Below are 12,500 nucleotides of genomic sequence, written 5' to 3' on the forward strand. Positions count from 1 at the left end.
CTCCTCAATGTACTATGTTGTGATAAGACCTTAGCAGAGTTTACTTGAACTTTACTGCAGCGGTTTTGAACAAATTTGCGCAGCATGGTCACGATGCTAAGCGGATTTAATAGCAATGTAGCCCACTGTGTTCTATGCAGTGCTTCTATGTGGCAACAACAATCCTTCAACAATCGTGAATATTTTGTTAAATGCACATGCAGAGGAGGAGCAGCGGGCTCGTTACGAGAGAGAGCGGGCGGGGCGAGGAAAGGCTGCGTGCGTAAAAAGTGCAGCTCAATGAAATTATTTTATCTTATCTTTAATTTAAATAGTAGGCCTACAACATAGAACATCAATGTGTAGTGGCCGGTTTTGATTTCGTGGTGCCCAGCCACAGATTAGTCAACGTATGGAAAACACTGAAGGTGTAAAATTAAAAATATTTAGCAGCACACGTTATGCTTGACGAATCGACGCTCATATTTTGCGTCGACGTATTTTTTGCGTTGACGTCATCGATTACGTCGACGCATTGTCCCAGCCCTAGTGTGAGAGGATGCTGCCCAACTACTTTAACCGCCAGATGATATGTGTGTGTGTGTGTGTGTGTGTGTGTGAGAGGATGCTCCCCGACTACTTCAACCGCCAGGTCATAGGTGTGTGTGTGTGTGTGTGTGTGTGAGAGAGGATGCTGCCCAACTACTTCAACCGCCAGATCATAGGTGTGTGTGTGTGTGTGTGTGTGTGTGAGAGGATGCTGCCCGACTACTTTAACCGCCAGATCATAGGTGTGTGTGTGTGTGTGTGTGTGTGTGAGAGGATGCTGCCCGACTACTTCAACCGCCAGGTCATAGGTGTGTGTGTGTGTGTGTGTGTGTGTGTGTGTGTGTGTGTGTATGTGTGTGAGAGGATGCTGCCCGACTACTTCAACCGCCAGATCATAGGTGTGTGTGTGTGTGTGTGTGTGTGTGTGTGTGTGAGAGGATGCTGCCTAACTACTTCAACCGACAAGTGTGTGCGTGTGTGTCCTGGTTAGGTGCCCAGGTGGACCAGTCGGTGTTTGAGGAGCTGTTGCGTTAGCGTGTTTACATATATATATGTGTGTGTGTGTGTGTGTGTGTGTGTGTCCAGGTGCTCAGGTGGACCAGTCGGTGTTTGAGGAGCTGTTGCGTGAGCGTGTTTATATATATATATGTGTGTGTGTGTATGTGTGTGTGTGTGTGTGTCCAGGTGCTCAGGTGGACCAGTCGGTGTTTGAGGAGCTGTTGCGTGAGCGTGTTTATATATATATATATATATATATATGTATGTGTGTGTGTGTGTGTGTCCAGGTGCTCAGGTGGACCAGTCGGTGTTTGAGGAGCTGTTGCGTGAGCGTGTTCCGGAGCTGTGTGCGAGCGTTGCGGACGTGAGTGCGCTGGCGTCGGTCTCGTTGTCATGGTTCCTGACGCTGTTCCTGAGTGCGCTGCCGCTGTCCAGCGGAGTGTGTGTGCTGGACGCCTTCTTCTGCCGCGGCGCCCGCGTCATCTTCCAGCTGGCCCTTGCCGTGCTGCACGCCAACACACACACACTCGCCACCAGCACCGACGAGGGCCACGCACTCATGATCCTCAGCAGGTACACACACACTACACACACACACATACACACACACACACACACACACACACACTACACACACACTACACACACACACACACACACACACACACACACACACACACACACACACACAGACAAACACACTACACACACACACACACTACACACAGACACACACACACACACACTACACACACACACAAACACACACAGACAAACACACTACACACTAGGCTTGGGTATCGAATATCGAGTATTGGTTGGAACCGGGAATATCTTTGCGGCTGAACACCAACGAAGAAGCCGGACGCTCATTTGTTCTCCTTTTTGGAGTTGCGCTTGGCATCTAAAATCGTTGCTCGGGCGCAGCATCGTTTCACAAACTATGGACGCGAAGACTGCTGGTCAAATTATGTGCAGTGCTTCACAATTAGGAGGAAATACTGTATATGTTAAGTTGATCTGTTTGCATCTTTCCAGTGTGTGTTGCTGGCCTATGGAAGAAAATATCTGTCTAAGTTATAATAGCCTACCTGTAATATCTGCCAGCAGCTTGCTTGCCAGCGTTTCCCAGTAGGCTAGGCCTACTTCGCAAAAGTTGTGAACTATAACCGCATATTTTTTGAATGTCGGCGACTGGCTACATAAAAATGTGTGTTCATAATACGTGCGTGCTTGAGATGAAACCAGCGGTTTTCAGCAGGATCATGCGAGGAGGACCTGTCTCTTAATTAATTTAAAACAAGTCAATGGTTTTACAATGTTTCAGTCAAGCTTTGGTTGGTTTAGATACAACTGGTATGAAAAATGTAAAGTAGTGGATTAACTTTAATTTGCTGTGCTGCATATTGGACAATAGATGCACATAGTAAATTATATAAAGTAGGCTTATTAAAATATGTAAATAGCTTAGTCTAACTTTGAAAAAAAAATTGAAGGGAATCCAGTCCAGTGCACATGTCTTTGGCAAGTAGCCTAGGCTACTACAGACACAGGTGAAGAACAGTCAGCCTCAGCAGTAAGCAAAACCAAATATGTACAGCCAGCTTCAAAAGCAAGCAGCCCAGACTCTAAAATTGGGCATTTATAGCTTTGAAGGTAATTCACACAATTATTTTTCTTTCGCCAAAATATATTTGGTAACTTCTGTAGACATCCAAAATGGGGTGGGGGTTAAAATTAGTAGGGAAAAAAAAACTATTGCATAAATAGTCATATATATCTTTTTGCCGTGGTATAGTCTTAAGTTTCATTTAGATGTCTTGAAAAGGTCTTAAAAGTCTTTAAATTTGCACTTGGAAAATGTGCAGATACCCTGAGAAAGACCGTTGGTTAGCAAGCTCATTTAAAATATCCTAAACTTTTTTTGACCCAGCCTCTTAAAAAAATCGAAATCGAGAATCGCTAGGAACCGGAATCGAAATAAGGAATTGGAATCGGAATCGTTCAAATTCAAACGATACCCAACCCTACTACACACACACACACACACTACACACAGACACAGACACACACACACACACACACACACACACACACACACACTACACGCACACACACCCACACTACACACAGACACACACACACACACATACACACACACACACATACACACCAACACAGACACACGTAGACACACACACACACACACACACACACACCAACACAGACATACGTGTACACACACACACACACACACACACACACACACACACACACACACACACACACACTAGGGCTGTCACTTTTGTGAAAAAATCCTGTTCGATTTTTGAGACATAAGTGTTCATTGAATCGATTGTAAAATCGATTTTTTATTAGGGCTGTCAAAATAACTGATTAATTTCGATTAATTAATTTGAGAAAAAATAACTGATTAAAAAAATTAGTGCAGATTAATCGATTCTGTATGACCTTTGACCCCGAGCCGTTCTAGTCAGTAAAAATTAGACTGTAAAATGAAGGAGAGAGAAGAAAACGTGCTGCCTGGATCATTGATTGGAACATTTACTTTTAAAAAATGGCCTGATAAAAATAAAAAGTGTTAAAAATAAAGTCCTCTGCAATGTCTGCAGCAAGGAATTTGCATATCATCAACTCTATAGTCGCACATCAATGCAAAGAAATAAGTGTTGACATTGAGGAGAGTGTTCATTTATTTTCATTGTGTCCCCTAGGTTATATCTGTGGCCTGAAATTTAATTAAAATGAAATTATTATGGCCATTATTTGAACAGTGAAAATAATAATGAAAGCATTTTTGAACGTTAATGTCACTAATGCTGATTATTCAATGATTCATTTGAATTTAAATATTTAAAATACTTTCACAGCAAAAATTATATATGCGATTAATTTAGATTAATTAATCACAGAGTATGTAATTAATTAGAATATTTTTTTTAATCGATTGACAGCCCTATTTTTCATGTCTAAAGACGTTTCCATTTTCAATATCGGCTTATCGGCTGCCTTTGACACGGTTAATCACCGCATCCTTCTCTCTATACTCGCTAACATGGGAATCTCCGGTTCTGCTCTCTCCTGGTTTGAATCCTACCTCACAGGACGCTCGTTTAACGTATCATGGCTTGGTCAACTATCTGCATCTCACCATCTCACCACAGGGGTCCCCCAGGGCTCAGTGCTGGGCCCCCTTCTCTTTGCTATCTACACTACCTCCTTGGGACAGATTATCCGTTCGCATGGCTTCTCATACCACTGCTATGCAGACGGCACACAGCTCTATCTGTCCTTTCCACCTGATGACCCCTTGGTTTCAGCACGGATCTCGGACTGCCTCTCAGACATAGCTACATGGATGAAGGCACACCACCTCCAGCTGAACCTCTCAAAGACTGAACTGCTGGTCTTCCCAGCTAAACCTACCATACACCACAACATCAACATCAAACTTGACTCCCTGTCTGTTTCACCTACCAGGACTGCAAGAAATCTAGGAGTTGTTCTCGACAACCAACTGAACTTCTCAGATCATGTTGCCTCAGTCGCCCGGTCATGCCGTTTTGCACTCTACAACATACGGAAAATCAGGACTTACTTGACTCAAGATGTTACCCAACTCCTGGTTCAGGCGATAGTCATCTCACGACTCGACTACTGCAACGCCCTCCTGACAGGTCTCCCAGCCTGCGCAGTGAAACCCCTTCAGATGATCCAGAACGCGGCGGCGCGCCTGGTCTACACACAACCCAAAAGGGCACATGTTACCCCGCTGCTCATCCAGCTACACTGGCTACCTATGGCGGCCCGCATCAAATTCAAAGCTCTAACGCTTGCCTACAAAGTAGTCTCCGGTTCTGCTCCCACCTACTTCAATGCCCTCATACAGACATACACTACCACCAGACAGCTGCGCTCCTCAGACGAACGACGTCTAGCTCTACCACCGGTACGCTCAGGCCAAACCAAACTTTTCTCATCTGTTGTTCCTCGCTGGTGGAACACACTGCCAGTTCCTACAAGGGCAGGGACATCCTTCTCCATTTTCAAAAAACTCCTGAAGACCCAGCTCTTTAGAGAACATCTCCTCTCATAGCACCACTCACAACAAGTCTTGCTGATCCTAGCACTCACCAGCCGTCTTGAACTGAGACATAACAGCACTCACCGATGCACTTATTCTTACTGTACTCTACTGTTCTTAAACTGTTCTTTAAATTGTCCTAAAATTGTTGAGAATCGCTTTAAAACTTAAAATTGTTACCATGTTGTAAGTCGCTTTGGCTAAAAATGCGTCAGCCAAATGTAATGTAATGTAATGTAATGTAATGTAATATAGGCCAATCCACAAACAACTAACAGGCATTAGGACGAACGTAAAGAGGGCGCTTGTAGACACAAGCCAGCAATATGTCTGATAATTTATTGGCGTGAAGTTTCGTGCACAATGACAAACAGGAGTGCAACATTCTCGAAAAACAATAAGCAGAGTGGACTGCCATTACATCAGTGACAAACATTACTGCAGGCTTCAACGTAGCTGAGTGTGTGTTTACGATTAGAAATGTCAAACAAATTTCGCCTACATAGAACTCGATTGCACAGTTTGCATAGCCTACCGCTTTGTTCTTCTCCATAGTTTGATATACCAAAAATCCGAAGTACTTCCACATCGAACTCCTCAAGTTATTAGGGCCCATCACTCGTCTCTCATGTCGCACAGCGTTGTCCTCCATTTTTTGGCAAAACACAAGCAGCACAGCAGCTGATTGAAACAGCTGTTTCCGGTGCGTAAAATTGGTGGGAATTTTCTTTTTAGCTTTCGCTTACTGCACTTCGGAATTCTTTTATTTTCTTATATTCTTGTATGTGAATTTTGTTACATCTATCTTTTTTATTTGTTTAATTCGTTTAAAATTAATAGTGTACATATTTGGTTAAAATCGATTCCCTATTTTAGTTTTCGAAACTTGTGTTTGGTCCAATCGATTGTGCAATCGATTTTCTAACGTAAAGTGACAGCCCTAACACACACACACAGACACTGGCCAGCAGCACCGACAAGGGACACGCTCTCATGATCCTCACCAGTGTGTGTGTGTGTGCGTGTGCGTGTGCGCGTGCGTGCGTGTGTATGTGTGTGTTCAGTTTCCTGGAGCAGGTCAAGCATGACGAAGAGGACTGTGTGTGTGCTGAGGCAGCAGCCGGCTCAGCTGAACACACACACATCACGACCCTACTCAAAGAGGCCTATGAGGTAAGTGTGTGTGTGTGTGAGTGTAATCTAGCGATTTTTTTGTTTGTTTGTTTAGTCTAAAGATTAATTTTTCGATTCGATTAATCTAACCATTAATTTGTCCATTCACAATTATTTTCCTATTCCCAAAATACCCAACACACAAACACACACACACGCACACCCTGTTTTCATAGGAAACACAACATATTATATTTCACAGTTAACACACACACACATTGCAAATGAATAATCAGCATTAGCCAAATTAGCATTTTCAGCCCAAATGTTCTCTAAGCCTGAGAGAGGTATCTCATAAGACATGACTTTGGAGTAAAAGCATCTTCTAAGACAACGAGGCTTTCAAGCATCTTCTAAGACAACGAGGGTTTCAAGCATCTTTTAAGACAACGAGGGTTTCAATCAGAGTGGTAGAGAAAACCTATGGCTCTGGTTTCATTCTTCACATAAGCTAATAAGCTAACATGCTAACATTAGGTTGACTGATGGATGGCAAATTCGACCAATAGCAGACATTTCCTCTTCAGCATAAGACAACATGACCTCTTCAAATATGTTGATGTATTGAAACTGACTGTCTTGTATACTGTGGCTTGAATTCAGTGCATGGGGGTCGTTGGACAAACGGTCTGACAGTAAAGCAGGGTGCTGCACAATTCATGTTATGGGGATGTTTCTCATACTGTGGTGTTGGACCTATTTATCGCACACCAGAGATCATGGATCAGTTTCAATACATCAAAATATTTGAAGAGGTCATGTTGTCTTATGCTGAGGAGGAAATGCCTTTGAAATGGGTGTTTCAACAAGACAATGACCCAAAACACACCAGTAAGTGAGCAAAGTCTTGGTTCCAGACTAACAAGATTGACGTTATGGAGTGGCCAGCCTGATCCCCAGACCTCAATCCTATTGAACATTTTTGGGGTGACATCAAAAATGTGGTTTCTGGGGCAAAACCCAGAAATGCAGAGGAATTGTGGAATGTAGTTCAATCGTCCTGGGCTGGAATACCTGTTCACAGGTGCCAGTAGTTGGTCGACTCCATGCAACACAGATGTGAAGCAATTCTCAGAAATAATGGTAATGCAACTAGATATTAGTGCAGTAATTCAAAGTAAAGCAAAATATTGAGACATTTTTCAGTTTATACAGTTTATACAATGTTTGAGTTTGTAAAGAAAAATGCAAACACTGATATTTTTTTGAACAGCCTAACACAAACTTGATCAATTTCAAATCAAATCAGTCATGTTTTGATTTGAAATTGAATGTGCAGTGTTCCCAATGCATTGATATTATGGAATTAACAGCTATTCTAAGGATTTTGAGCTTTATTCACTTTTTAAAACACACTGCTATTATTCTCCACATAACTGTACATTAGTCCACAAGGACATTTTAACATATAGATCACATGAGTTGAGAGGTAATTAATACAATCTTTAATTTCAAATTTTATTGCCAGAATAACATTTTGTGTCAAATGTATTTGAACAATGTGCACATTTCCCACATCTGTAATTGCTATACACCTGTTGAGTGTGTGTGTTTGTGTGTGTGTGTTTCCTACATCTGTAATTTATGTACCTGTTAGGCAAGCCAGTTCTTCCTGGGGGATTCCTGAAATGTGGAGCTGACCACCACATCTTTAATGTTTTGCGTCTTTTAAAACAGAAGCAAGGTTTTAAAGACAATGACAACTAGTTATGACATGTATGACAACTAATTATGACAATGACAACTAGTTATGACATGTATAACAAACACGTTGAAATCAGGCCCATTTGTTTTATGGGGTAAGACTAGTCAGCAGGGTACCAGTATAGTGCATTTGGACCCACAGGACACTACAATTTAAAAAACAGCAGCAACATTTGTACAAAACACAGTTACATGGATGTACAAAAGCTGTTTGCTCAAAATGGGGAGAAACTGCTTCAATAAGTGATGATGATACGGAGTTGGAACACTGATCTGAGTATTAGTAATGTGCACAAGTGATGATGATACGGAGTTGGAACACAGTTTTGAGAATTTCAATTCTGATCTGAGTGTCAGTAATGTGCCAAAGCACCTGAGAAAAACTGTGAAAAAGGCTGTGCCACACATCTCTCAAAGGATGTGTGTGTGTGTGTGTGTGTGTATGTTTGTAACTGTTTTTTTGTGTGTGTATAATTGTGTTAATTTGTGTGTGTGTGTGTGTGTGTGTGTGTGTGTGTGTATAATTGTGTTAATTTGTGTGTGTGTGTGTGTGTATAATTGTGTTAATGTGTGTGTGTGTGTGTGTGTGTGTATGTGTGTGTATAATTGTGTTAATTTGTGTGTGTATGTGTGTGTATAATTGTGTTAATGTGTGTGTGTGTGTGTGTGTGTGTGTGTGTAGAGGTTTGGTGATATCAGCGCTAAGCAGCTGGAAAGGCTGCGGTGTCGTCATCGTATCCAGGTGCTGCAGTCACATGAGGACACCATCAAAGAGAACGCTGTGAGTACACACACACACACACACACACACACACACACTAGTGTTGCACGGTGTATCGATACTAAAAAGGTATCACGATGCCTTCACGCAAAAAACTATACGATTTCCGACGTTTTTAGAATCGATACTTTATTAAAATAATAACGTTCTGTGTCTGTGTGAACTGCTGCTCTCACTGCTCCTTGCACGCATCTAGGCAAGTGGGCGTGTCAAGCAGGCAGCTCTGAGAGAGTGAGTGTGCAGCCAATGTCAACATAGTTCTTTGCCAACAGTTCTAGGCCTTGTGGATAAAACAAAAGGTGAAGTGAAATCTGCAACTATTTCGGATACATCACGAATAGTGAAGGCAAGCCATCAGGTACACAGAGACCCGTTTGTAAAATATGTTTCAAAGTAATTTAAAAGCAGTAGGCTACGCATGGAACTTGGCTAAACACCTCGCAGACATATCCCAACATTTTTAAAGAGTTCAAAGAACGACAGGTTAACGAATATGCTATAGAAAACACGACTACATGGTTAGTGCCAAGTTCTTCTCTTCTGTTTTAGTCTAGCCTAAGTGAAACGAGTATGGTTCTCTGGGATATAGCGAACCTTCCTTCATCAATGAATTTTGACGAGACATAACGAGCTGTAAGGGTGCTAACGTGATGAAAGCGCAATGTTCACGCCAGAATAACATTACCATAGCTTGTAAACAATCTATTTCATGTTCAGTCAGTACTACTGGTAATATTTGTCATGGCATGTAGACTGCAATTTGTTCAATAATTATTGCCCAGATGTAGGATAGGCTACCCGAAATGCGCTAATTAAAGCCCACAGCATATAATACCACCAAAGCGTGTTGAGTCCTAATAATAATAGCGGTTTATTGTTACGTGGTAGCAAATAATGTTATTCAAAGAAATGGACGTAATGTAGGAATGCACACAGATATATTGCAACAGGTAATGGTGTAGGCGTGTCTGACGAAGACCTGAGTGGTTGGAACGTCGTACTTGTACACTGGGCGCAAAGAAGACTATCCTCACATTTTCCCCTTTGCAACTGTCAAAGAAATCCCATGAACACGGGAAGTCTTAGGGAAGCCTATACTGTACATTAGATGGCCTAAAGATTAGGCCCCTCTGCATAGCATTCAGTGATTTGCATGCAGTAATTTCAACACTGACCTTGATCTAGCCTAGTTTGGCTATTTAAAGCTACTTTATTGCCAAAACACAACACAATGTAAATGAACTATAACAAACAATAAAGGATTTAATCACACAAAGTAGGCCTTCTATTTTACTGACTATAAAAAAAGAATAATTATGTAGGAAGTTTAGAAGTTTAGAACCCAGAATTGACCTGCACACTACAAAAGTGCACCGAATTCAACACAAATGACTCAATACACTTGGAGGAGATATGAGTCCTTTCTTTTCCAGATATCTTAGGATTTCGCCGTAGTATCGTTTCAGTATCGAGCATCATTATATTTATGGCAGGTATCGTATCGAAGTCATAATTTTGGTATCGTGACAACACTAACACACACACACTCTCTCACACACACTCTCACACACACACACACACACACTGTGATGCTCCGGCAAATGGAGATTTGCGACTTGCCGAACGTATAGGTACACACCCCCTTAAGTTTTGCCGTTTCATGACTTACACCACACACACACACACACACACACACACACTTCGTCTATCTCTCTTTCTGTCACACACACACACACACACACACACATACACACATATGTTGCTTAAAGTTTAATGTGTGTGTGTGTGTGTGTGTGTGTGTGTAGCTCAGGTTGGTGACCCCTGAAGTATCTCTATCTGCTGAGGAGCTTTCAGAACTCTACGACTTCATCAAGGTGTGTTTCTCTCTGTCTGTGAATGTGTGTGTGTGTGTGTGTGTGTGTGAATATGTGTGTGTGTGTGTGTGTGAATATGTGAATGAGTGTATGTGTGTGTGTGTTGGAGGGATTTTTCTATATGTTTATGTACAGGTTTGTGTGTGTGTGTCTTGTGTGTGTGTGTGGGGGGTGACCTGTTTCTGACCTGTTGCTTGTGTGTGTATTTCTGTGTGTGTGTGTGTGTGTGTGTGTGTGTGGGCGTCAGACTGAGCATCTGATCAGTGTGTACTGGGGAGATGGTGTGTGTGTGTCGGGTGTGTGTAGTGAGGGCTACCAGCTAGACCTGCCTCAGTTCAAGAGTGTGTACTCGGCACTGTCGCCATGGCAAGAGGGCGCACACACGGATACGGTTGCTAGGCGCACCTTCACATTGCTGGACCAGAATCAGAGCAACCTGCTGACCTTCACACAGATCACTCACTGGCTGGGTAACACACACACACACACACACACACACACACACACATGTACACATGTATACATACACACACAGACACACACACACACACACACACACACACACACACACACACACACACACACACACACACATGTATACATACACATGTACACACACACACACACACACACACACACACACACACACGTATACATACACACGCACACACACACACACGTACACACTCTCACCTGCTAACATTCACATAGATCACTCACTAGCTGGGTAACACACACACACACACACACGTATACATACACACACACACACATGTACACACACACATGTACATACACACACACACACACACACACACACACACACACACACACACTCTCACCTGCTGACCTTTACACAGATCACTCACTGGCTGGGTAACACACACACACACACTCACACATGTACACACCCATGTATACATACACACACACACACACACACACACACGCACACACATGTGTACACACACACACTCACACACACACTCACAAACACACACATATGTACACACACACACATACACACACACACACAGAGATACACACACATGTACACACATGTATACATACACACACACACACACACACGTACACACTCTCACCTGCCAACATTCACGTAAGCGCTTTCAGACATACGTGCAGTATATCTGAACAACATAACCGGTCATATGGAAGTCCGAATTTACCCGGTGTTTATACTACTCCCCCCCTAGTATTTCCTCCGGACATTATGTAAATGTGCTGTGTCTGAACGAAGTGTAGAACATGCGGTTAAGATCACACCTAGTGAGAGGGCGTGTTGGTGACGTTTCTTTCATGCGTCCATGTGGTTAGATCTGACTTAAATGCCAGTGTTATGATGGAGTGGCATAGTGCTGTCCAGAAAATCTCCGACCTGGAAAGATGCAGACATCACGGAGTTACTGTCCATGAGGGCATACAACATTTTGATAGAACACATGAAGGGAATGGCACGTTGTAGCCTACAACTGCATGGCAAGGCCAAACGAATTCAAAAGACTGAATCATCATAAGCAGAAGGCGCTGAAAAGGCAGTAGCCTATAGCGACGTTGTTGACGACAATAACAGGAGTATTTAATAAATTGTTAGCCAACACGGTTTTCTGTTCATTGATAGCCTTCTCATGGCCTGCTGAGCTTGCTGATATTTGTTGAGCATAAATATGCCTAGAGAAAATGAAAATGAAGAAAAGCCAACTTTGTTCCAAGCTCCTTACGTAAATGCTACACATGGGGAGAGGATGCTTTTGGAAAAAAATAAACCATGAAAAAACGAACAACTTCACTGTTATGTTAGTATTTTGTTTGTTGCTTA

The 12,500-nt window shown here is 42.5% G+C and overlaps 1 protein-coding gene across 1 annotated transcript in view; it reads left to right on the top strand.

The window, feature by feature from the left end:
- The window catches only part of tbc1d8 (TBC1 domain family member 8), a 67,462-nt gene that overhangs the window by 36,044 nt on the left and 18,918 nt on the right, over window positions 1–12,500 (top strand). Inside the window, exons 12-16 of the mRNA XM_076262944.1 lie at window positions 1,314–1,599; window positions 6,196–6,304; window positions 8,691–8,789; window positions 10,595–10,663; window positions 10,911–11,133. Of these exons, the coding sequence (XP_076119059.1) occupies window positions 1,314–1,599; window positions 6,196–6,304; window positions 8,691–8,789; window positions 10,595–10,663; window positions 10,911–11,133 (786 nt within the window). The remainder of the gene's footprint in view (window positions 1–1,313; window positions 1,600–6,195; window positions 6,305–8,690; window positions 8,790–10,594; window positions 10,664–10,910; window positions 11,134–12,500) is intronic.

Source organism: Alosa pseudoharengus, unplaced genomic scaffold (assembly GCF_046254945.1).
Source record: "Alosa pseudoharengus isolate Yale_2024_CS ecotype anadromous, Long Island Sound unplaced genomic scaffold, YU_APseudo_1.1 YU_APseudo_1.1_scf_3, whole genome shotgun sequence".
Lineage (NCBI taxonomy): Eukaryota > Metazoa > Chordata > Actinopteri > Clupeiformes > Clupeidae > Alosa > Alosa pseudoharengus.